Below are 26863 nucleotides of genomic sequence, written 5' to 3' on the forward strand. Positions count from 1 at the left end.
ATATTTACAAACCAGCAAATTCATGTAATGTAAGGGAAATGGAGAGTAAAAAGTAAAGAGATATTAAGGAAACAATTATAGGAAGTATCATAGATAAAGAGAGAAACAGAAGAACTGAAGATACACAAGAAGGCCAAATACAATGGGTTCATTAAACCACCTCTTCCAAAGACAGTGGCCAGAACTTTGAATAAATAGATGCTGAAGAGATTCTTTGAAAAAATGATTATAGGTTCAATGTTAAAGTAAATGGAAGGGTTGCTAATATCTCCAAAACCAATGTTTTTCACCCTGCCGCCTATAACATAGTATTTCTTCAGTATTCTGATTGCTATTCATGAAGTCCATAGTTGGTTGTCATCAGCTTTACTGAAATTAGAGAGGGGAGGGGAGAAGAGGGAAAAGGTGAGGAAGGGAGGAGAGGACTGCCCAAACATGGTCTCCACATGCTTCTTGGCTTTCACAGACCACAATGGCCTCAGAATAATAAAATTTCTTATGAGATAGTTTAGAGACACAAGCCTGAAGAGTCAACAAAATTAAATATGCCAGCTTTTACAACCGAGAGAATGTCCATGAGGAGTAGACTAGATAAGTAAATACATGGGGCCAAATTCATAATATGAAATAGCAATGCAGATCAACAAACTTGAGCTTTCTGCATCAATATAAGAAAGAGGAATGAGGCCGGGCGCGGTGGCTCAAGCCTGTAATCCCAGCACTTTGGGAGGCCGAGACGGGCGGATCACGAGGTCAGGAGATCGAGACCATCCTGGCTAACATGGTGAAACCCCGTCTCTACTAAAAATACAAAAAACTAGCCGGGCGTGGTGGCGGGCGCCTGTAGTCCCAGCTACTCGGAGGCTGAGGCAGGAGAATGGCGTGAACCTGGGAGGCGGAGCTTGCAGTGAGCCGAGATCGCGCCACTGCACTCCAGCCTGGGTGACACAGCGCGAGACTCCGTCTCAAAAAAAAAAAAAAAAAAAAGAAAGAAAGAGGAATGAATCCTAGTGAAGGAAAAAAGAGCAAGGCACACAATAATACACTATGATTTCCCATATATGAATTTGAGAAAGAGGACAAACTGAATCATACTGTTCATGGATACATATGTACAAAAAAAAACCTAGAAAATGATTTTAATAAAAGTTCAGATAATTGAGAGAAGGAGAGTACAAAGGGAATAGTATCTGGATGTCCAGGGCCACTAAGTAGATATATTTTAAAAAATAAACTTTATCATATTTTTAAGAAAAACATATTGTTTGTTTTTGTTTTTTGTTTGTTTCTTTGAGACAGAGTCTCACATTGTCACCCAGGCTGGAGTGCAGTGACAGGATCTTGGCTCACTACAGCCTCCACCTCCCGGGTTCAAGACATTCTCCCACCTCAGCCTCCTGAGTAGCTGTAATCCCCACCACCACACCCAGCTAATATTTTTGTATTATTAGTAGAGACAGGGTTTCACCATATTGGCCAGGCTGATCTCAAACTCCTGACCTCAAGTGATCCATCCACCTCAGCCTCCGAAAGTGCTGGGATTATAGGCGTGAGCCCAGCTCTAGAAACGTGTTGTTTGCTAATAAAGAAATCCATGCTGACAGTAGAAATTTTGAAAACACATAAAGGTTTAGATACAATAATAAAAATAATTTGTATTTCCACCACTATGGAGACTCTCTGTATCACAGTTTGGTGTTTTGCATTTTTTTCTTTTTCTTTTTACCACCTATGAAAAGCATTCTTTTTTTTTTTTTTTTTTTTTTTTTTTTTTTGAGAGGGAGTCTTGCTCTGTCACCCAGGCTGGAGTGCAGTGGCGCAATCTCGGCTCACTGCAAGCTCCGCCTCCAGGGTTCACGCCATTCTCCTGCCTCAGCCTCCCAAGTAGCTGGGACAACAGGCGCAGGCTGCCACGCCTGGCTACTTTTTTTGTATTTTTAGTAGAGACGGGGTTTCACTGTGTTAGCCAGGATGGTCTCCATCTCCTGACCTCGTGATCTGCTCGCCTCCGCCTCCCAAAGTGCTGCGATTACAGGCGTGAGCCACCGCGCCCTGCGAAAAGTGTTGTAACATGGTGAAATACTAAGAGAATTATTTTTGCAAAAAATTGCGAAAAAAAAGGTGCAAATATAATATACAATGTTTCTTATTTTCAGCAACTGTTTTCCTCTAATGTTAATGTTTTGTATAACCATATACAATGATCAGAAATAGGAAATAGACGTTGCTAAAATGTTAACTAAACTTCAGACCTATTCAAATATTACACATCTTCCCACTGATGTTCTTTTTCTGTGTCAGAATCCAGTTCTGGATCCCACACTGAATTTAGTCACTATTTGTTTCTTAGTCTCTTTAAGTCTGTATTAGTTCTGCAGTCTGCTCTTATATTTATCATGTTCACACTTTTGAAGGGTGCTGATCGGTTATTTTGAAGAATATCCCTTAATGAATGTCTTTTATTTCCCCCCCACTGGAGTGAGTTTCTGTGTTTTTGACAGGAAATACTACAAAAATGATAAAATGTCCTTCTCAATGCAATGAGTTTATGATACACAGATGCCTTCTTACTTTGTGATGTTTACTTAGCTAAGGTGGTGATTGCTAGTATTCTTCAATGTAAACTTATTATCTTTTCCTTTGTAGTTGATAAGGTAACTTGGAGAAGCAAATCATGCTTCCTAAAATTTGCCCACTAATTTTAGCATCCATTGATGGATTTTATGTGAGGCAAGATCACTATATTGTTTGCCTAATGACCATTTTCTGTTTCCCTCCTTCCTTCTACATTTACTAATTGCAATTATACTGGAAGGAAGAATTTCCCCTTCTTTTTATTTATAAACATATAAACATATATGTTAAAATCCAATAGTTTTTTTTTTTTTTTTTTTTTTTTTGAGACGGAGTCTCGCTTTGTCACCCAGGCTGGAGTGCAGTGGCGCGATCTCGGCTCACTGCAAGCTCTGCCTCCCGGGTTCACGCCATTCTCCTGCCTCAGCCTCCCGAGTAGCTGGGACTACAGGCGCCCGCCACCACGCCCTTGTATTTTTTTTAGTAGAGACGGTGTTTCACTGGGTTAGCCAGGATGGTCTCGATCTTCTGACCTCGTGATCCGCCCGTCTCAGCCTACCAAAGTGCTGGGATTACAGGCTTGAGCCACCGCGCCCGGCCCTTTTTTTTTTGTTTTTTTAAGACAAGTTCTTGCTCTGTTGCCCAGGCTGGAGTGAGTGATGCAATCACAGCTTACTGAAGCCTTGAAATCCTGGTTTCAAAGGATTCTTCTACCTCAGCCTCCCATGTAGCTAGTACTACAAATGCAAACTACCACACCTGGCTAATTTTTTTTTTACAGGGTTCATTTTAGTTAATATTATTTTTCCACCAATGAGAACACTGTTATTATCTACAAAGAGATCATTTTACTTATTTGCTTAATAGTAATGTGCACATAAAGTAGTTTCAGAATTGATAACCCATATTAATAACAAATACTTTAACTAAATTTAGTATATACTATACTAATCCATATATACTAGATTACAGTGTGTATGTATATGTATATATGGGTTTTTTTTTTTTTTTGGTCTTAACCTTAAAGTATGCAAGTAAATTTTTTTTGTTTGTTTTCTTTTTTTTTCTTTTTTTTTTTTTTTTGACATGAGGTCTTGCTCTATCACTCAGGCTGGAATACAGTGACATGATCTCGGCTCACTGCAACCTCTGCCTCACTGGTTCAAGTGATTATCTTGCCTCAGCCTCCCAAGTAACTGGGATTACAGGTGCGTGCCACCACACCTGGCTGTTTTTTTTTATTTTTAGTAGAGACTGAGTTTCCCCATGTTGGTCAGGCTGGTCTCGAACTCCTGACCTCAGGTGATCTGCCTGTCTCGGCCTTCCAAAGTGCTGAGATTACAGGCGAAAACCAACGCCCCTGCCCAGGGAGTATGCAATTAATATTGTATTCCAATGTTACTTAGGTTAACCTTTATCTCCTTCCCTCCCTTAAGTGTTACTATGTTACTAAGTTAATACAGCTTGGTTTATTTGTTTAATTCCTTGTATTCCATTTTGTATCCCCCATTTCTATCAGTTTTAATAGTTTGTATAATAGTTTATTTTGCTGGTATATGAAACATTACTATAGTTGTAAGAGTCACTTATATGAAAAGGTATACTCAAAAAAGTTTCAATCCCTTCTTAAAGTCCTTACTGTTTTTTCCCATTCCTCCTTCTTTCCCCCCTGTTTCTTTCTCATTCACCTCCCACAGGTAGCCAGTGATTTTTAGTTTTTGGTTTATCATTTCTATATTTCTTGTGCACAAATGAATAAAAAATTGTGTGTTTTCTTATATTCCCTTCTTTCTCAGGAAAGGTCATTGTATTTTGTATATTCCTTTGGACTTTGCCTTATCACTTAAATGTATATCCTGGAATTTATACTAGTTCATAGAGATCTTAGTTAGTCATTTTTGTAGCTGCATATTACTACACTGTGTAAATGCATCCTACTTTATCCAACCACTCTCTTATATAGGGGCATTAAAGTTGTTTGAAATATTTTATAATTCCAAATATTGCTGTGATAAATAACCATGGTTGTGCAAATCACAGCTTTAATTATTGACTTAAGTAAAAAGAAAACAATTTTGAAGATAATATATAGTCCATCTATCTAGTATAAAGTACTTCTTTTCCAAACTCTGTCTTTAATGAAACAATCATGGTAACATTATATTAAAATACAGAAATTCAGAATTAAGCTCTTCAAGTGAAGAACTGTGAGGTAAAAGCAACCAAGCACAATCTTCTCTTTTCTTTCAACTTTTCTGCAAAGCACATTGTTCTCCTTAGTTCATAGTTATATTTGTAGCTGCATATTACTGCTATCATGTCCAAAATAAAAGCAATTAGCGTGTCCCCCATTTTCCAATACTCAGGGTACCTTAGAGACTTTAAAAATGCCAATGATAAGAAATTGCTTTCTTAGCTCATTAAAGAATAACATACTTGATAATATTTTATGACTATAAAAGCTCAAGAAATTGCACAAGGAAGACATACTATCACTGTAGATATGTGAATAGGCACAGCAGAAATGTCTTTTACTTAGGGGCCTAAAACAAAGAATTGTGTATATAACTAAAACTACATGCAGTCAAAACTGGTATTTTATATTCTATTCTAATTCCCTAAAAAGAAAAATAATTTGGCCTTGACAACTAAATTGATTTCACAACTTTTCATGCGTGTTCAGACCTGATGTTTGAGAAAACACTGTTTAATAAGCATACACGCTTTGAAGTAAAACCAATGTGCCCTGGAATCTGGAATGTACCTCTTACCATTAGTTTTCTCAAGATAACTTCTTAACCTCTGCATGTCCATTTCCTCCTATATAAAGTGGAGATACTATCCATAACAGAGGATTCTTACACTGATTAAGTAAGAATGCAGGTAGCTCAGGCTGCAGCCCAGTTGTAGTGGAAAAAAAAAAATTTGCAGATAGCACATAGTACAGTAGCCAACAAATGGAAAGGATAACTATCATTAAAAATGATAAAAAGGATAAGGAATGTAGATGCTGTACTAGAGGATTCAAGTAGTTCACAGAAAGCCAAGGTTCAGTCTACCTTCTGTGGTTGGAAAATAATGACTTATTGGATGATTACTTACTCTCCTTTCTCCTTCTTCAGCCCACTATAGTGGCCAGGCAGGTGTGAATTAAAGGAAGTCAAGATTGGACTAATGCTGACCCATCTTTCCAATATATGGTCATATTCAGCATGGATATAATTTCTAAGATCTCCATAAATCCATGGGAGAACTCACATGACAGGAAACACATTTGCCCTGTTGGTCATCTCTAGTGAGTTCAGCAGAGCTCCCAAACTTGGCCCGGCATAAGAGTGACATGAGAAATCTGATAAATATTCAGATTCTGAGGACCTACTGAAGAGTTATGACATCAGAATAATCTTGAACAAGGTCTCATAATCTGTTTAAAACACATGCATGACTGGGTGGCTCATGCCTGTAATCCTAGCAGTTTGGGAGGCCAAGGCGGGTGGATCACTTGAGGTCAGGAGTTCAAGACCAGCCTGACCAACATGGTAAAACCCTGTCTCTACTAAAACTACAAAAAATTAGCTGGGTGTGGTAGTGGGTGCCTGTCATCTCAGCTACTCAGGTGGCTGAGGCAGTAGAGTTGCTTGAACCCTGGGGGTGGAGGTTGCATTGAGCCAAGATCTTGCCACTGCACTCCAGCCTCGAAAACAGAGCGAGACTCCGTCTCAGTCTCAAAAACAAACAAAACACATGGGCCAGGCGAGGTGTCTCAAGCCGGTAAATCGCAGCACTTTGAGAGGCCGAGGTGGGTGGATCACCTGATATCAGGAATTGGAGACCAGCCTGACCAACATGGTGAAACCCTGTCTCTACTAAAAATACAAAAGTTAGCTGGGCGTGCTGGCAGTCGCCTGTAATTCCAGCTACTTGGGCTTTTGAGACAGGAGAATTGCTTGAACCCCGGAACCGGAGTTTGCAGTGAGCTGAGATAGCGCCATTGCACTCCAGCCTGGGTGACAAGAGCGAAACTCCATCTGAAAAAACAATAATAAAATAAAAAATAAGACATATGCATGAACATGTGTGTGTGCACACACACCTAGTTCTGAGATAGCCAGCCCACTGATCAATAAGAAAGTGAGGCCTTTTGTTATTGTTCATATTTCATCACCAACAAATATCAAATAGATGCTTGATTTAATAGTGGCCAGTCCTCAATCTCTGTCACCCAGGCTCAAGAGCACGTTCACTGCAACCTCCAGCTTCCTGGTTCAAGGAATTTTCGTCCCTCAGCTTCCCAAGTAACTGGGATTACAGGTGCATGGACACCACCATACCTGGCTAACTTTATTATCATTATCATTATTATTATTATTATTATTATTATTATTATTATTATTATTATTTTAGCAGAGATGGGGCTTCAGCATGTTGGTCAGGCTGGCCTCGAACTCCTGATCTGAGGTCATCCATTCGCCTTAGCATCCCAAAGTGCTGGGATTACAGGCATGAGCCACTGCTCCCAGCCCATGCATTTCGAGGCAGAGACAGTGGTTGCAGTGAACAGAGATCCCGCCATTGCACTCCAGCCTAGGTGACACAGTGAGACTCTGTCTCAAAAAAAAAAAAAAAAAAAAGAGAGAGAGAGAAAAGAAAACACGCCACAGTTTAAGGGGGCAAGCAGTGGAAACTGAAAGACCACAGAATTTGGAGTTTAACTCCTTCCTAGCCATGAGGAATACACTGGATAAAGTGAGGCATGTGAAAGCAAACTTCCATGTGTTGTGTAACTTTCAGCCATTTACAGGAGTGGTTTTTGTTGTCATTAAATAGATATAATGTTACCATTCTGGAATCAAATGCCCATATAATCAGTTTCCCTATTATGTTTTGGAGATTTATCCATCTCCCTTTTTATTTCAATAAACACCAAAGGACATATTTACTTTTGCACTGCTGTGCAATAATTAAATTTTATTTATTTACACATGAAGATATTAAAAACATTGATAATTTACATCACTTTTATACCAAATTCAACATTAAACAGTATTGTGCTGACACATTTCACTCGTGTTATATAAAAATTCTATATTCTCTTTATTTCAGTAGCAGAATTTTTGTCTGGAGATTTTGGGCAATGAAATTAAAATTTAAAGTGATATCCAACGCCACATTATAATCAGCCACGTCCACAGAACAGTATCATATCAACTTATAGCATTGGGCAAAATTTTATTTTGTTTCCATGATAAGTGGCTTGTAGTTCCACCCATACTGTTCCAGCCATACCGTTATTCAGAAATAATTCTTTTAGTTGGGCTTTCATTGCCAACCTACATACACTCTTCTTGGTTGGGCAACTACCTAAAGAGATTTACTCAGACATTGTTCAAAGGATGTTTTCAGAGGGCAATGATTTATAATAGCTTAGATAGACTCTCAAAGCTCTGCTTCTGAGATCGAAATTTGAACTTGTCATTTAATCACTACATGTCACTTATTTTTCTTTCTATTGCGCTCTGCGAAGCGTTGGGATACAGTCTTCAGGGGGATTGAAACCATACATGGTGAGTGGACTAGTCATTCCTCAACTATTCCGTAATAATTGCGGCTGGGCTTCTCTAATAATGGGAGTACATATGTTTCAATATACAGTTCTTATTTATTTTCCCTTATTATCAATGTTTGAATTCCAGCTCTAAGCTACTTTATTGCAATTTGGTTCTGAAGCATATGCCAAAAGCACTCAGCAAGGCTGCAGACAAATGCTTTAAAGAAAAGTGCACATCCACTTCCAGTGACTTTATGAACATCACATTCGAAAATTAATCTTTTTTCAACTCTGTACCCTGAGTATATTTTGGACTTCCCTTCGTTCCCAAATACCCTGAATTCAAGGTATCTCAATCCATGGAGCAGTTGTCCAGAGAAGAGAGAAGCAACAGCCCCGCCCCCAACCCTTGGGAGCAGAAAGGGAAAGAATTATCCAAAGGAATTGTTTTAAAACTCAGATATAGCGGACAGATGTAAAACTATGGCTGCATAGATTGATGTCCCAAGGGTCCAAAACTTAATGTCAAATGAGGAATAATTTGTTTAGCATTAAACTAAACCAGTTTGATGAACTCAAATGCCCTCGGCTCAATAGGCAGGACTCTCCGAGGAGCCTGTGTTACTTCCCTCACTTAAGTGCAGATTTGTAATAAAAATCTTAATGCCAGTGGCATGCTTTTTGGATATATCAGAAGCTAACCACTTGGAGAATCATATTTGAGAGGTCAGAAAACTCCACAGTTAAAGATCGGTTTATAATTTACGAAGAAAATAGAAAGTTTTGTTTCTCTGAGTTGAAATTTGCCAAGCACGGCGGGAAATATTGCAAGTTTTTGGCACAAGGCTTTGTGCTTTCCTCATAATTTGAGATCTGCGTGAAGCCTGAGGGTTCGGGGATCATTATCTGAGAAAAACCGGGTAGTTCGGTGCAGACAATTTTTATATTTTTGGCTTTTTTTGAGGTGTAACAAACACAACTCGGGATCCGAGAGGACACTCTGCGGCTGCCAGCGAGGCGGGCTGGACAGCGCACCAATCACGGCGCAGCTCCGCCCTATATAAACGGGCGGGCGCAGCGCCGCGGCCCGAGTCCCGGCCAGTGCCTCTGCTTCCGGCTCGAATTGCTCTCTCTCTCACGCCTGCCTTCAACATGTCCGAGACTGCGCCTGCCGCGCCCGCTGCTCCGGCTCCTGCGGAGAAAACACCAGTGAAGAAGAAGGCCCGCAAGTCCGCAGGTGCGGCTAAGCGCAAAGCCTCTGGGCCCCCCGTGTCCGAGCTCATTACTAAGGCTGTTGCCGCCTCCAAGGAGCGCAGCGGTGTATCTTTGGCCGCTCTCAAGAAAGCGCTGGCAGCCGCTGGCTATGACGTGGAGAAGAACAACAGCCGCATCAAGCTGGGTCTCAAGAGCCTGGTGAGCAAGGGCACTCTGGTGCAGACCAAGGGCACCGGCGCATCGGGTTCTTTCAAACTCAACAAGAAGGCGGCCTCCGGGGAAGCCAAGCCTAAAGCTAAAAAGGCAGGCGCGGCCAAAGCCAAGAAGCCTACAGGAGCGGCGAAGAAGCCCAAGAAGGCGACGGGGGCAGCCACCCCTAAGAAGAGCGCCAAGAAGACCCCAAAGAAGGCGAAGAAGCCGGCTGCGGCTGCTGGAGCCAAAAAAGCGAAAAGCCCGAAAAAGGCTAAAGCAGCCAAGCCAAAAAAGGCGCCCAAGAGCCCAGCGAAGGCCAAAGCAGTGAAACCCAAGGCGGCTAAACCAAAGACCGCCAAGCCCAAGGCAGCCAAGCCAAAGAAGGCGGCAGCCAAGAAAAAGTAGGAAGTTCCTTTGGCCAACTGCTTAGAAGCTCAACACAACCCAAAGGCTCTTTTCAGAGCCACCCACCGCTTTCAGTAAAAGAGCTGTTACACTATCAGGGGGTGTGGCCGGGGAAAAAAAACGACGCTAAGTAGGGGCGGGTCTCCCGGGAACAAAGTCGGGAGAGAGGAGCTGTTTTTGACCAGGGGGTCATTTCGCGTTCCGTCGGCCAAGCAGGAGTGCAGCCGCGTCATTGAGCTTTTATTGCGTTTTCGAATACTGGAGTTAAAACCCATTTCGACCTCCGTAATACTTAACACTTACTTAGCGAGATGTGGCCTGCAAATAGCATGGGAAAAAAAGTCGGGGTTTTCCCGGGCTTCTAGGCTGGGACGTATGAGTTCCGAATAGAGAACAGTATCCATTTCCGTGCTGGCTCCCTACAGAGTATGGCAAGCAATGAAGGAGTGCAGAGGAGTACGTCTCGACACAGGTGGCATAGTACACTATTTCAACCACTGCCACAACTAAAAATTAGAAATTGACACTGCAGAAAATACTTGGTCCTTAAATGTAGCATTTGCATAGATGAAGGACTTCCCAAACGCAAAACTGCCAGACTTACAGGGATATCCCAATTACCATGACTTCTGTATGCAACGAGTTCTATAATTTGTTAGAGGAAGAAAGAGAGTGTGAGCTCTCCTAAAGTATCTTTCAGTATACGTTCTGACACCACAACGCTAATAAAAAGTGTGATCTCAAAAACAACTGCTCCAAGAGAAGTGCACAGCTGACTTGTCTAAAGACGACTATTTATAGTAGCCTCGGGTAGTCTGGTCTGGGCTTTCTGATTGGGTAAAAGTAAAGTAATGAAATAGCCAATGAAAAGGTAGACTTTTAAGTGTCGTTTACATTGGTATTTGTGACGACACACGAAAATTAATCCAATCATAAACGAAATCTGATTAACCTCATTTGAATACCGCATCTATAAATGAACGGGGCATCGGTGGGAGTGATTATTTTCTCAGGTGTTTGCGACAGTGTTGTAATTATTAACGTTGCTATGCCTGAGCCTACCAAGTCTGCTCCTGCCCCAAAGAAGGGCTCCAAGAAGGCGGTGACTAAGGCGCAGAAGAAGGACGGGAAGAAGCGCAAGCGCAGCCGCAAGGAGAGCTATTCCGTGTATGTGTACAAGGTGCTGAAGCAGGTCCACCCCGACACCGGCATCTCTTCCAAAGCTATGGGGATCATGAATTCCTTCGTCAACGACATCTTCGAGCGCATCGCCGGCGAGGCTTCCCGCCTGGCGCACTACAACAAGCGCTCGACCATCACTTCCAGGGAGATCCAGACGGCCGTGCGCCTGCTGCTTCCGGGGGAGCTGGCCAAGCACGCCGTGTCGGAGGGCACCAAGGCCGTCACCAAGTACACCAGTTCCAAGTAACTTTGCCAAGTAAGCATCTTTACACCTAATCCCAAAGGCTCTTTTAAGAGCCACGCATGTTTTCAGTAAATGAGTTGTAATTTCATTCAAAAGGGGGATTATTGGATTTCTCAGCACCATACTACCAATCTTTAATGTTATGTTAGTACTGCAGAGGAAATACTTGGAAATTATAGGTAGTAACAATAGGTACCAGAAGTTGAGTGCTATGGGCACATACTAGATCATTAGCTCATTTAGTGTCAGATAACACTAACATAAACTGAAAGTACTGTAAGTGTACAGCTCTTTCGTTTCCGTGTGCAGATTTCCAAGTTGATCGTGATGTTGATCTGGGACTTCGTGTGGTGACGGCCCACCCTGAGCACAAAAGAGCACCCTTTTGCAACTTCCTTCTGTTTGGAGCTTTCTCCACCATCACCTCCGCCCCCCATTTTCTTGTAAAATTTTTACCATGCAGATACGTGATAACTGCAAGTAAAGGCTGAAGACAATGTGAGCTGAACACGGAAGTATTACAAAGGTTTCTGGTTTGCTTTGTAATTGGGCCAGTTTCACTCTGAAGCTCTTAGGCGAGTAGGGGAGGAAAAGGCGGATCCTAGGCGCTGAGGTGCAGGAAAAAAGAAGCAACTTCTGAGACACCTTAAAATTATTTTGCTAAACCGTCTTTTTCAGAAAGCTATTTAATTTATAGTTTTCTTTTGGCAGCTTTCAGGTTAAAAGTTCACTAGGTAACGGCAGAAACCCAAATAGTCATTAAGGTGTCTGACTGCAGGTAGACAATAGTTACCGCAGGACTGAGGCCCCCTTTGCAGTACAATTTACCCTTTCCTAGATGCCCCTTAGTACCTATGACTGGATAAGGTAGAAAGGGAAAGAAAACCTCCTTCTGGCAGGATGTAGCTTCTGCTGCACAAGATAGAATGATGACAAAAGGTTTTCACTGCTGGGGAATGGATGATTGTGGGAGAAAAAGAATCTCAGAAGAGTCGAGAGGGAACAAGGAGGGAGTGGCCATAAGGAAAGGAACCAATACTTACCACGTGAAAATTGTGAGATGGATGAGGCTAGGTTTGGAGTCAAATGTTAGCTGAGATGGAGAACTTAGGTGGTGGATGATCATTGTCTAAAAGACGAATGAGTTTAGAAGTTCATTGTCCTCATGCCCTCAATGTCCTCATGCCCTCATAAACAAACATGAAATCTTGGATTATGGGATACATTTTCCATAACGTGGCAAGCTTGGTACTTGAACGGATAACTAAAAACCTGAATAACAGTTTCTAAATTCTTAAAAGTAACAAAGAGGGTCTAAAAAAGTAAAGAGAAATCAGAGCCAGGGATTTGGCCCATGTTAAACCCCAAGCACTACAGCTGGCTTTTACCCAACCTTTAACTTTCATTTTTAGGGTGTTATATGGAAACCGATCAGGGTATATAGGGCCTGATAAGAAATCTTTTTAGGTGAAGGTGAGACACCAGACGAAAATCTGTCACCTCAGGGTAGAAGGATGAACTGGAAATAAACACACATACAAACCCATCACAGATGAATGCAAATAAAGGAGTCAGCTCTGAAGTTGGGTTCTGAGTGTTTCATGTGTCGGTGTGAAGAGATCACCAAACAGGCTTTGTGTGAGCAACATGGCTGTTTATTTCACCTGGGTGCAGGCAGGCTGGGTCCGAAAAAGGAGTCAGCAAAGGGTGGTGGGACTATCCTTGGTTCTTACAGGTTTTGGGATAGGTGGTGAAGTTAAGAGCAATGTTTTGGGGGCAGGGGGTGAAGCTCACCAAGTACATTCTCAAGCATGGGGAGAATTACAAAGAAACTTATTAAGGGTGGGGAGATTATAAAGAACATTGATCAGTTAGGGTGGGGTAGAAACCAATCACAATGGTGGAATGTCATCAGTTAAGCTATTTTCACTTCTGTGGATCTTCAGTTGCTTCAGGCCATCTGGATGTATACGTGCAGGTCACTGGGGATATGATGGCTTAGCTTGGGCTCAGAGGCCTGACATTGAGCAGTATAGATTCCACTGCTAAGGTTTGGACTACAAGCCATCCTTGATGCTTACTTATTCCTGGCATTCATACCATAGGGATTCAAACACCCAAGCTGAGAATTTAATTTAGGCATATCCCAGGCTGGTTTTGTGCCCCTGAGCACCCGGTAGAAACAAATACAAGTCATCTCTGGAAAACAAGCTTCACTTTACACCTCAACAAATTGCCACAGCTAAAATATACCCCCCAAAATGCACAAGCAGCTTCACAATCAAAATTGACCAAACATCATGAAACCAGAAGTATGACTAATGAAAACAAAAGCAACAGACAAGGGGAGCTGGGTGTGGTGGCTAATGCTTATAATCCCAGCACTTCGGGAGGCTGAGGCTGGAGGATTGCTTGAGACCAGAAGTTTGAGATCTTGTCTCCGGGAAAAAAAAAAAAAAAAAAAGCAACAAACAATGGAAATGAAAGGAATGAAAAGGGAGAATTAACAAGATACAGACTTGAGACCAGGCACGGTGGCTCACGCCTGTAATCCCAGCACTTTGGGAAGCCAAGGCAGGCAGATCATGAGGTCAGGAGTTCGAGACCAGTCTGACCAACATAGTGAAACCCTGTCTCTACTAAAAATACACAAAAAAGTAGCCGGGTGTGGTGGTGTGTGCCTTTAATCCCAGCTACTCAGGAGGCTGAGGCAGTAGAATCGCATGAACCAGGGAGGTGGAGGTTGCAGTGAGCCAAGATCGTGCCACTATACTCCAGCCTGGGCAGCAAGAGTGAAACTCCATCTGAAGAAAAGAAAAAAGAAAGAAAAAGATTCTTATAAATATATTGAAGGACTAAAGAAATACAAAAAGTGACCACAGAGACTTGAAAAAAGAACCTAATAGAAATTATAGAAAATAAACATATAATTATAAGACAAATTAAAATAAAAAGCTTACTGCATGAGTTTAACAGCAGCCAATTGGACCTACCAGTAGAAATTTAATAAACTATGTAATCAGATCTTAAGGAATTATGTGAAATGCAGAGAGAAAAACGCAAAAGTGAGTTTAAGAAACCTGGAATTAGGGCCAGGGAAGGTGACTCATGCCTGTAATCCCAGCACTTTCAGAGGCGGAGGCAGGAGGATAGCTTGAGCCCAGGATTTGGAGACCAGCTTGAATAATATAGCAAAAGCCCGACTCTACTGAAAATACAAAAAATTAGCCAGTCATGGTGGTGCGTGCCTGTGGTTCCAGCTACTCAGGAGGCTAAGGTGAGAGAATCACTTGAGCCAGGGAAATTGAGGCTGAAGAGAGCCATGATCACACCACTGCACTCCAGCCTGGGCAATGAGAATGAGACTTTGTCTCAAATAATAAATAAATAAATGAAAAGAGACTTGGAATTAGTAGTAAAATATGATCTGGCGTGGATCTAATCACAGTACCAGAAGAAACAATCAGGTAGAATGATGCAAGTGTGAGATTTAAAAGATCGTGGCCAATAATTTTCTAGAATGGATGGATTACTAATAATTAAAAATAATATAAGAAAATAAAAATTGAAACTAACGTATTGCTCATCAAAGCAAGCCTTGGTTTAAAAAGTAAATATTTAAACAGAAAAATTATACAAAAAAAACGGAGTCACTGTGTGCTGTGAATTAATAAACTCCCCAAATTTTTACAGATGTAATACTGATTTTCAAAATATTGTGACTTCTGTTACATATTGACATATGACCTCACACTAAAGCACTGTTTGAAATTCTGTATGTAGGAGGATAATTGGACAATTGGTTATTTATGTGAATTTTGTGTCTAGCTAACTATCAAATTCTATTAATCCTAATCAATATTTAAACGACTGACTTGATTTTAATTGCATATAGTACTATTATTAGCAAATAAAAATGTTTGATATTCTCTCCAGTAAGTATTTATTGTTTGCTTTCATCATCTTACTGTGCTAGCTACATCACAAACAATATGTCATATTAGACATGCTAGCAGGTATTGTCTTTTTCCTCGTGTTCATAGAAATGACTTCGGTGGTTGAAAATTTATAATTGCTTTTGTGTGTATGTGCATGCATGTGTATGTGTAGTTTTCACTGTGTTAATGTAGTTTTTGGTTTTTGTTTCTTTGTTGTTGTTTTGAGACAGAGTTTTGCTCTGTTGCCCAGGCTGGAGTGCAGTGACCGGATCTCTGCTCACTGCAACCTCCACTTCCCAGCCTCCCGCCTTCACTTCAGCCACCTGAATAACTGGGATTACAGGCACACACCACCACACTCGGCTAATGTTTTTGTATTTTTAGTAGAGACAAGGTTTCGTTATGCTGGCCAGGTTAGTCTCAAACTCCTGACCTCAAGTGATCTGCCCGCCGTGGGGTCCCAAAGTGCTGGGATTACAGGTGTCCGCTACCGTGCCGAGCCCTATAGTTTCCTTCTATTCTTCTTTTAAGATTTCATGTTAGGAATGATTTATGAATTTTATTCGATCACTTTGACATCTGAAGAAATCATATGCTTTTTCTTTTTAACCCTGTTGCCATGAAGTGTAGATAGATTTCCTTGTGTTGATTCATACTTTTATTCCTAGTCCAAATCTTACTTGGTCATGTTATATTATTATCTTAAATAATAGCTGGGTAAATTTTGTTAATATTTTTCATGGATTTTTTCCATTTCTATTCACATAAAATCATTCTATGATTTCTTTTTCTTTCTTTTTTTTTTTTTTAAGATTTAGTCTCTCTCTGTCACCTAGGCTGAAGTGCAGTGACATGATCTCGGCTCACTGAAACCTCCACCTCCTGGGTTCAAGTGATTCTCCTACCTCAGCCTCCTGTGTAGCTGGGATTACAGGCATGAGCTACTGCACGTGGCCCATTCTATGATGTTCTGTTTTGGGCTTACCTTTATCAAGTTTCATTATAAAAATTATGGTGGCTTTGTAAGCTTCATTGTGGGGCTCTCCATCTCTGCTAAGTTATCTATTGCAGTGTAACAAATTATCCCAAAACTAATTTCTGTGAGTCAAGAATCCAGAAGTGATTTAGCTAGGTGGTTATGGCTCAGGGTCTTGTTGAGGTTGAAGTCAAGTTGTAAACATAGGCTACAGTCATCCGAATCCTTGACTGTAGCTGGAGGATTCCCTTCCAAGGTGGCACACTCACATATCTGGCAAGTTCAAGCTGACTGTTGGGGTGGAGGCCTCAGTTCCTTGTCCGTTAGACCTCTCTAGAGGGGTAACTGATTATCTTCAAAAACCAAACAACTGTTATCTCTTAGCAGGAGAAAACAGAAAGAGAAGGGGGAAGGAATAAGCCACAATGCCTTTTGTGAACAAGATTCGAAACTCACACACTTCACACTTTTTAAACGTTATTTATTTATTTATTTATTTATTTATTTATTAGAGACAGAGTCTTGCTCTGTCACCCAGGCTGGGATGCAGGGACCTGATGTAGCTTACTGCACCTTGGAACTCCTGGGCTCAAGCAATCCTGCCTCAGACTCCCAAGTAGCTGAGACTACAGGTATGAGCCATTTCATCTGGCGTATGTTTTTCAATATAAGCAAGTCACTGAAATCTGGCACATACCCTGAAGTAGAATTAAGCTACACCCTTTCAGATAAGAATAGTAAAAGAATTTCTTGAAATACTCCAAAGCCAAAAATTTGGACATTGACCCCAACTGCAAAAATACCTCAGCAAGTTCCAAAATCTTGAAGACTTCTGAGTAGATCCCCCCATAGGTGAGAAGGCCAACCACAAGCAACACTCAGTGGTAGCAGGAGGTGGCAGGGGTGAGGGCAGGAAGCAGTGCCCCTCCCAGTCTCCCAGCAGATCTGTCACCATGATCAGCCAGCCCTCTATACCACCCACCGGCCAGCTCATCCTGGAAAATGACAAGTGGACAAGCCAACACTCCGATTTGGGGAAGTGAAAAACCATTTAGCTCTGGTGCTTGACTCAGGGAAAGGGATGGGATGGGCAAGAGTCCATGGCCATGCCCAGTCCCAGGACAGGGAACAAAAAAAGGACAGGCCTGGAGTTATTAGCATGGGCCTTTGTACTAAGTAGCAATGTGCATACCATTTAGGCTATCAGAGTACCCCTGGACAGGAGCCTCCACATCCCCTTCCCTCTCCTCTCTCTATGATTCTTTACATCCTAACTTCTTCTAAGTGGAGAGAGCAAGGGGGAGATATATATAGATATATATATTTTATATATATATATAATATATAAATATTATATGTTTATATATATGTAAAATTATATACATATATAATTTTAAAGTATTGATAGTTCATCTGGATTACCAAAATCTGCAGCCCTACCATAGCTAGGAGGCTGCAACCCTGGTTCCCAAACCTAATGTCTTCCTGCTCCCCTTCCAGTCCCTTCCAGCCAACTATGCAGCCCACAAGAAGGCTCTGCAGGCCCCATTGCCCAGCACCATCCCATGGAAGGCTCTGGTGGCACCCCTGAGCCCAGGAGAACCAGCACCTTGATCTTGTAGGGTTTGTCATCACCATGTTTTCTCTCTGCTGTCCCTACCATGCCCATCTGCCATTTTCTGGGAGAAGGAAACCAAAGGATCTAAACTTGGGCTTGGGGGGAGATTCTAGCCTCTCCTCACTCCCCTCTTCCCACACTCTTTACTCCCCAGCCCAGACAGATGCTGCTCATATCAGGAAAGAGTATTGAAAGATGATTTATTTTTCTTTTTTTTTTTTTTTTGAGACGGAGTCTCGCTGTGTCGCCCAGGCTGGAGTGCAGTGGCGCGATCTCGGCTCACTGCAAGCTCCGCCTCCCGGGTTCACGCCATTCTCCCGCCTCAGCCTCCGAGTAGCTGGGACTACAGGCGCCCGCCACCACGCCCGGCTAGTTTTTGTATTTTTAGTAGAGACGGGGTTTCACCATGTTAGCCAGGATGGTCTCGATCTCCTGACCTCGTGATCCACCCGCCTCGGCCTCCCAAAGTGCTGGGATTACAGGCTTGAGCCACCGCGCCCGGCCGATGATTTATTTTTCTCTGACCTTTCTGTCCCTGGGAAAATGGGAAAAAAAAAATCAACAATTAAAAAACAAGAAATCAGCTGGGCGCGGTGGGTCGCGCCTATAATCCCAGCACTTTGGGAGGCTGAGGCTGGCGGATCACTAGCTCAGGAGATGGAGACCATCCTGGCTAACAGGGTGAAACCCTGTCTCTACTATAACTACAAAAAAATTAGCCAGGCGTGGTGACTGGCGCCTGTAGGAGGCTGAGGCAGGAGAATGGCGTGAACCCGGAAGGTGGAGCTTGCAGTAAGCTGAGATCACGCCACTGCACTCCAGTCTGGGCGACAGTGCGAGACAATAAATAAATAAATAAATAAATAAATAAATAAATAAATAAATAAATAAGAAATCAGAAATCCCCCAACTAATCCACAGAAAATGATGTCTATCCTCTCCCCTTGGATTTTTGTTTTTGGAAATCTTTTTAAGTTGCCTTATTGTGCAGTGGGAATCTGAAATACCCAAATGTCTGTTTTCCACGGTGGAGAGCCAACCTAAAGAGCTCCCACCTTCTCTGGATGTGCCTGGTCTTGGACTCCCTAGAATCTTTCTCTGGGCTGCTGCATGTACACAGCCTCTGTCCTGGAGGCAAGGGTTGGTGGTGGCTTGGATCAGAACCATGCCAAGATATCCCTGCTATTGCGTCGTTTGAAGCTGACATCCTGTGTCTGTACACAGCTGCTACCGTTGTGTCCTTACTCTGCGTGCTTTTGCCTCATGCCAGGCCCCATCCTGCCATGACATCTTTCATCCTACCCATGAAACCCCAAGGCCAAGTTTGTTTGAAGCAAACTTGGCCTGCATCTAGAACATACTTGTTCTCAGCTTGAACATCTCCCCTACCCCAGAGAGAAAATGCGAACACCCACAGCTGAGGCTTGGAAATATTTCCTGCGTTGACCTGAAAGATCTCTGAGACCTCAAGGAGGCTCTGTCTCTCTTAAAAAGTGGAGAAAGTTGCCATTCTCCTACTGGAGTCTGGTGGAGTAGCCCCATCTTGCATCCCCTCTCTGTAAGCCACCTATCTCTGCCCATCCTCCAATTGACCTCACCTGGGAATGAGGGATGAAAAGGAGGTGGGGGCTGGGAGGGAAACCTGCCAGCTGGTGAAGCCCGGTGGCAGGAGAATATATGTGGACATAGAGTATACCTGACTTCTCTTCTTCAGTCACTGACTGGGTTGGGCTGTGAATGACAGTGGAATGGCTGAAGTCTGCTGTCATCAGAAGCTAGGGAGTATGATGAAGGACTGACCCACAAAGACTGGGATGTGTGTCGGGTACAGGGATAACTACATGTTCACTCTCGGTGGGATCTGGGCAACACAGAGGAGTTGGTTGTCCTGTTGCTCACTGACTCAATGTCTTTGACCCTCCTTTTCAACTGATTACTCTGTTGAGCCCAAAGGCTGGGAGTAGGAGACAGTATCACAGGCTGACAAATCACAGCCTGTGACAGTATCACAGGCTTGTCTGTTACCTTGGACATCTCATTGCTTTTAGCCTGGGCCCTTCCCTGCCTTTGACCTCTCAGTGGTTGGTATGTGGGAAGCCCATTTCAGTTCCTATGACCCATGTCTCAAACCATGGTCTCTGCTATGACAGTGGAATCTGAGGCCTTTCCCTGCTCAGTCTGTTGCCTGCTTCACATCGTACCAGATACTGGGCTCCTGGATCCCCTCCTCTTTCCCTTTATTCCTCCTTTCCTTCAGGTCATGCAGTCATGTACTATATCCAGCACCACAGAAACTTCATTCTTTTTCCTCTGCTGCATCTGGGGGCACAAAGAAACCTTGGGATGTGGGGAAAGGCTCTTCTTATCTGGGGTTTACTCCCAGGTCAGGGAGCTGCCATCTTCTTCACACACATTCCTCAAAGAAGAAGCCCCTTTGGGGCAGGGAGGTAAGGACTTCATCTCAACATAGATTGGTGGTTGGTATGAGCAGAGGGGGCTTTTTTTTTTTTTTTTTTTTTTTTTTTTTACACAGAGTCTTGCTCTGTCACCCAGGCTAAAGTGCAATTGTTCAATCTCAGCTCACTGCAACCTCTGCCTCCTGGGTTCAAGCCATTCTCCTGCCTTAGCCTCCCTGAGTAACTGGGACTACAGTCATGCACCACCATGTCTGGCTAATTTTTGTATTTTTAGTAGAGACAGGGTTTCACCATGTTGACCAGGCTGGTTTCGAACTCCTGACCTCAGGTGATCTGCCTGCCTCACCCTCCCAAAGTGCTGGGATTACAGGTGTGAGCCACCGCATCCGGCCTCTTTTTTGCTTTTCTTTACATTATTTTCTTTCTTTTTTTTCTTTTTGTTTTCTCTTTCTTTTCTTTTTTTTTTTTTTTTTTTTTGTAACATGATAGGAGTTAATGTTGCAAAGAGTAGTTTACATCTTCAACTTCTGAAGACACTTGAATTTAGGACCAATGTATCTGTGACAAACATGCCAGAAGTGGCGGGGACCATCAGGGCTAGCTACTTCATACCTACCATCCTCCCATGGGGATCCAAGACCTGAGACACAAAGCAACAGCCTGCCCAGATCCCTCTTTTCATCATATCTCTTTCAAGGTTTGTCCATGCCAACACAACCTTTGAGCATCAAACATCAGAAGGTCTGTGTGTCTCAGCCCTGTTAAGGGGCAGGTTTCTCTTTCACCCACTCTTGTACCTGGGAACAAATGCACTCCCAGGGCTGGATGGCCTCCCCCAGCTTAGACCCCTGAGGCTCAGATAGAGGTGCTAAGCCCCTATGTCAAAGTTGCTAAATATTTTTGTGTTGTTCTATCAATCCTTTTCCTGGTGATTGATTTTACAAAAGTAAGTAAGATGCTTAGAAGGCCCTGGAAGTGAGGAGAAGAGCAAAGGAAGATGACTATGGAGGGTGAGGGTTGATTTTGTCAAAAAAGGCTAGGTAGAGTAATCTGAATTATCTGGTACCCTCCTGAATGGAATCCTCCCATGTTGAAGGGTCCTTGGATTTTCCCCAGCCTGGACCCTATCCCCCTTCAGGCATGTTGATGGTAGAAAAGATAAGAACTCAGAGCCATTTCTCACTGGAGACAAAAACTTGTCATCTGGCTTCGTAGAGAAGGTTCCACCTTACGCTCATAGTATATCATCTTTACTATAGGCTAGGGTATCATATTTAAAAGGACAAAAAAAAAAAAAGGCAATGTAAAATACTTGAATGAGCTTGTATTGTAACATTAATATTACTGAAGGTATCTGCTTTCCAGGCTGAATTGATTCATTTATTATTCTAGTCCTGCTTTAGTCCTTTGTAATTTGTGGTAATTGTGCTTTCCTTTTTAATATATTAAAAAAAAAAAAAAGTATATAAAAATAAAAACTTGGGCCGGGCCCAGTGGCTCATGCCTGTAATCCCAGCACTTTGGGAGGTTGAGGCAGGCAGATCACCTGAGGTTGGGAGTTCAAGACCACCCTGGCCAACATGGAGAAACCCTGTCTCTATTAAAAATACAAAATTAGCCGGGTGTGGTGGCGCATGCCTGTAATCCCAGCTACTCAGGAGGCTGAGGTAGGAGAGTCGCTTGAACCCGGGAGGCGAAGGTTGTGGTGAGCCGAGATCACACCATTGCACTCCAGCCTGGGCAACAAGAGCAAAACTCCGTTTTTTAAAAAAATAAATAAATAAATAAGTAAAAATAAAAATTTGATAAGGCAAAAAGATGTAAAAAAGTTTACTGACATAATTTAAAACCACTATACCTTTTTTATATTTGAAATGCTTGGATGTAAAAAGCACTTGTGCTTTAAAGACTACATAGAAATCAAATGTACAATCACCTGGCTCTGATACCTTTATGAATGGCAGAACCTTTAAGAATTTCGACAATTCAGACTAAAATTGACCACTATCCACAGAGACAAAGCCCAATAAAATCCCTTCATATTATCCTGATGGACTTTTCCCTGATATTGTAAAGGACAAAGTAGTGCCTCTACAGGTTATATAAAACATTATCCCAGCACATAGCAGGTACTTTTTAAAAAATATGCATTGAATGTATTAATTCATCTGATAAATCTTAAACTGCAGTCTGTAAAGCAATTCTCTAGTGTCTGATTGTTAGAATGTCCAACAAACAGATTGGGCCTTTTTAAAGAAAACAACAAACTGAAGCAGAGAAATTAATACAATAAAAATTTTAAATCCTAGAAAATACTGTAGAGCATGAAAAAAAAATTTTTAATGGAAAAAACAAATTAATGAAATTTAAATTGCACAAGAAGTTAAAACTAAGTTAATAATTTAATATATAAAACTAAAGATTAATGATTAATAGTAAAAAAAGTTCCAAGTGTAAGATTAGTAAGATTAACTCAGCAGAGAGAGGTATAAAAAAAAGAAACCAAATAGAAGAAATTAGTCATGAAGGATTTGTAAGGAAATTCATGAAGTATGCAAAACTCCTAGGTACTGGCTTGGGCACTGCAGATACACAGAGAGATATGGTGGTCCTTGACCTCCTGGAATGCTCAGTTAAGGAGACTTACAGCTAATTGTTTTCATTTACCTTTGTCTTTCACTAAAGCCTAAAAAGTGTGTCTGATACTCTGGAAATCTTCAGCAAAGTCAAATGAACTTGGGCTCATACAGGAACTACCAAATTAATTGCATCAAGGCAAACATATTTATTCTAATTTTTGAGTAATAAAATATTCTGTTTTAAAATGTCAAAATATTATTTATAAATACAAAACAATATTTTATAAATATTATAGCCAAGTTACAATTACTTTCTAGGAAATTGGGGACAGCATGAGAAAAAAGGTGAGAGAAGTTGAGAAGGACTCAGAAAAGGAATGGAAGAAGCAAACTCCTACTAAAAAAGGGAGGGGCCAGCTGCAGTGGCTCACAGCAATTTCGAAGACCGAAGCAGGCAGATCACGAGGTCAGAAGTTCCAGACCAGTCTGGCCAATATGGTGAAACCCTGTCTCTACTAAAAATACAAAAATTAGCCAGGCCTGCTGGCATGCGCCTGTAGTCCCAGCTGTACATGGGAGGCTGAGGCAAAAGAATCCCTTGAACCCAGGAGGCGCAGGTTGCAGTAAGCCAAGAGGGAGCCACTGCACTCCAGCCTGGGCGGCAGAGGCTGTCTCAAAAAAAAGAAAAAGAAAAAGAAAAAGAAAAGGTGGGGCGGGAAAGAGCTTGGAGACCTAAGAGAAACCAAAAGCAAAATATGGTAGAAAGACAGAGAGAAAACCAAAAGGGGACATAAGTACATAGGCCTTGTCATATACTTGGTGTCTCAGTTGTGTGTAATACCTGTCAAATAACTGAAATATTTCTCACATTTCTTGGGTTTTGGATTAAGCAGATTGATGAAAATGTCACCACATCTGAGAGGTTTTCTCTGACCATCAAATGTAAAATGGCACCCTTCTATCCTCATTCTTAACTTGCTGTATGCATTCCTCATTATACTTAGCACTATCTTAAATTTGTTTATTGTTTGCCTCCCCTTCCAATCCTGAAGACCGTAAGGTCCATAAAAACAGGGAGTTCACCTGTTTTGCTGCTGGTTTCCTAATGCCTAAGGCTGTTCCAGGCACATGGCAGACTCTCAAAAAGTATTTGCAGCATGACATAATTTCTAACATAATTGAAGTGCACAAATATCTATAACTACAGGAATAGAGGCCACTACTGAGTTGTCACAACGGTTCAACTGAATGAGTGACTCAGATTTTCTGGGTTTCACTTTCCTCATCTATACAAAGAGGATAATAATAGTAGATCACTTCTTAAAGTTATTTTAAGATAGTTCATGTAAAGCTCTTAAAACAGTGATGGACTTTTAGTAAGCACTTAGCAAAATTTAACAGTTATTATATTTTCCTTTTCACTGAGTTAAAATGCAAATTAGAGTGTTCAAATATTTTCAGGTCAAAAATGAAAGGGAGAGAATATGAGCTTTTGAACTATTTGAATCCCACCCAAGAAGAGTAGTTGGGGAAGTTGAAACAAAGATCACATTATTCAGTGATATTTCTTGACTAAGCATGACTTATTATGTGTTAATGCTACTAAAGTGTAGCTAGAACTGAAGTAGAAATTCCTATAGTTCATCATAGAAGCACATGTAAAAAGAATCCTCTTTATATAGAAAATATTAATGGTGATGGCAAAATGGCACCTAATAACTAAACCCTTCTTATTTCTTCAATCAGGGGAGAGACATGAAGGCAGAGGAGAAATGAACGCATAAAATAACTGGCAATATGAATCTATCCATAGAACTTAGGAAGTCTCGTCTGCCTGAAAATGACTGTGTGGATCCCACCCAAATCCAACTCATACTGGTTTGCTACACACTGGTTCATCAAATGAAGGTTACCGAGGGGAAGAAACTAAACAAGATGTTTGCACTTCATGTTACTTTTTGAGTTTATAAACATAAAAATAGAATTTACTTCCGTTACAGACATAGGTAATTCATTACTTGCCACGGACTACCTTTGCTAAGAAAAATCTGAATGAGAAGATGGCAAGAAGTCTGAAAAGAAAAGTTATTATTAATAAAATCTGCGGAGAATTGTAAATTCTGCCTTCATTGTTGATCCAAACCCTTCTTCTAAGACCTCCCCTTTATAGACATCTATCTATATACCTACCTACCTACCTACCTATCTATCTACCTGTTTTCACTTTACTTTCCGGCATCAAGTTCTGAGTGGGTAAGGCCTAAGCACTGATTTGGCTTTGGTAATGAACCTGAAGTTAAAAACATTAGCTTATGCTAAGCTGCCATTTGAAAGGTCTCCTCTAGCATCTGAATTAAGGGAAACAATGTTTTGAAGCAGTCACAAAACTTTTCTAATGCATTCGATCTGAGGTAAGACCTGGTAATTTGTACTTCTAAATTATCCAGGTGATGCTGATGCTGCTGGTCCGGAGACCATATCTGGAGAGCTTTACTTTAAAGGAAATGAAACTGCCCTAAAATGTTAATACTAAATAGCCACACAAAGCCGGAAAATCGCACAGAACTTCAAGCTGAAGATGAAAGGTCCTGAAAAATGGCAGCGGTCATCCTACTCCCGGTACGGCTATGCGGGCATGAAAAAGAGTCTTGGGGCCCATCGTGCCCCTCCATGCAGGCTCCCTCATAAGGTCATCCCATCAACCTTTGCCACAAACGCCCGCCCCCTCATAGGGCCGTCCGGCCACGCCCCTCCGTGCCCTGACGACAGAGCCACACTTTAAGCCGCTGCCACGTTACGCCCATCCGGCTCCCGCATATGGCGTCACGAACGTTTAACGTCCGTCCGGCGCGCGTCCGGGACGTTTCTCCGTAGGCAGCTAGCTGGTGGTTCCCAGTCCCCGGCGAGTGGACCTCTTTCTTCTGCGGCCACCAGATCGCCGGACATCGGAGACTTCGAACAATCCGGTGGACAGTTTAAAAACAGAGGACCGGCCGTCGCAGTGGCTCACGCCTGTAATCCCAGCACTTTGGGAGGCTGAGGCGGGCGGATGACGTGGTCAGGAGATAGAGACCATCCTGGCTTACGCGGTGAGATCCCGTCCCTACCAGGTGTACAAAAAATTAGCTGGGTATGGTGGCACGCGCCTGTAGTCCCAGCTACTCAGGAGGCTGAGGCAGAAGAATTCGCTAGAACCCGGGAGGCGGAGGTTGCAATGACCGAGATCGCGCCACTGCACTCCAGCCTGGCGACAGAGCGAGACTGCGTCTCAAAACAAAAAAACAGAGGACCGGAAATTTTGAAGACTGAGAAGCCAGGCAATAATCTTCCCTTGATCTTTTTGCTCCTCTCACAAGAGTTTTTCAGACTGCTGAAACCAACGAGAAGAGTGAGGAAGCAGGAAGAAAATTTCAGCTTCAGTCTCAACATCCTCCTGCTTTCTTCTCAGACAGCTGGCACTTCCCCCCTTCTCTAGTAGCTGAAAATATGCCTCCCATCTCCAAGGAGACGTTTCTTGCACCTCCCTTAATGTTCTCACGCCTGTAGGGCTCTTCGTGTGAGGATTCGGTGTATGTATGTATATGAATGTGTGCGAATAATTATTTCCTAATTGAATGTTTTTTTTTTAAAAAAAAATCATCTTCAGGTACAGTTAGTGCCGTCCTCCATTAAACAGCAGGCACGGTGTCTAGGGCCCAAAGTTCTTTTGGGGGCTTATGAAAATATTTTAATTTCTTCTAAAGTCGGAAGGGAAAAAATGAACATTTAAGTCGAAGACGTTATATATTAATCTTCATATGACTTTAATAAAGGAAGGTGCCCACGAAAGCAGAAGCACTTCAGGAGCAAGAAAGACAATGCAGCCGTTGGTGCACATAGCTGACAACCCTTACGAGTTATTTTTATTTCTTTTTATTTTGTATTTTTTACACATACATTTCTAAGTGATTTCCAGATACTAATGTCAGCCCCAAA

At 42.1% G+C, this 26863-nt stretch overlaps 3 protein-coding genes across 5 annotated transcripts in view; 2 read left to right on the forward strand and 1 right to left on the reverse strand.

The window, feature by feature from the left end:
• The window catches only part of LOC112623623, a 163209-nt gene that overhangs the window by 119917 nt on the left and 16429 nt on the right, over positions 1–26863 (reverse strand). The gene's annotated exons all lie outside the window — the stretch shown is intronic.
• On the forward strand, positions 9217–9991 carry LOC112623625 (histone H1.4). Its single transcript, XM_025384178.1, has one exon. The coding sequence runs from the start codon at positions 9275–9277 to the stop codon at positions 9932–9934; it is 660 nt and encodes a 219-aa protein (XP_025239963.1). The 5' UTR covers positions 9217–9274; the 3' UTR covers positions 9935–9991.
• LOC112623629 (histone H2B type 1-M-like) lies at positions 10896–25006 on the forward strand. 3 transcript variants are annotated; one of them, XM_025384184.1, is made up of 2 exons: positions 10896–11372; positions 24635–25006. In XM_025384184.1, exon 1 carries the CDS (start codon positions 10911–10913, stop codon positions 11361–11363), a length of 453 nt encoding a protein of 150 aa, XP_025239969.1. In that variant the 5' UTR covers positions 10896–10910; the 3' UTR covers positions 11364–11372; positions 24635–25006. The 3 variants fall into 3 exon arrangements, with proteins under 3 accessions (XP_025239969.1, XP_025239971.1, XP_025239968.1); XM_025384186.1 differs by lacking the exon at positions 24635–25006 and adding an exon at positions 16111–16328; XM_025384183.1 differs by lacking the exon at positions 24635–25006 and adding an exon at positions 11670–12922.

This window comes from Theropithecus gelada, chromosome 4, assembly GCF_003255815.1.
Source record: "Theropithecus gelada isolate Dixy chromosome 4, Tgel_1.0, whole genome shotgun sequence".
NCBI classification, from domain to species: domain Eukaryota; kingdom Metazoa; phylum Chordata; class Mammalia; order Primates; family Cercopithecidae; genus Theropithecus; species Theropithecus gelada.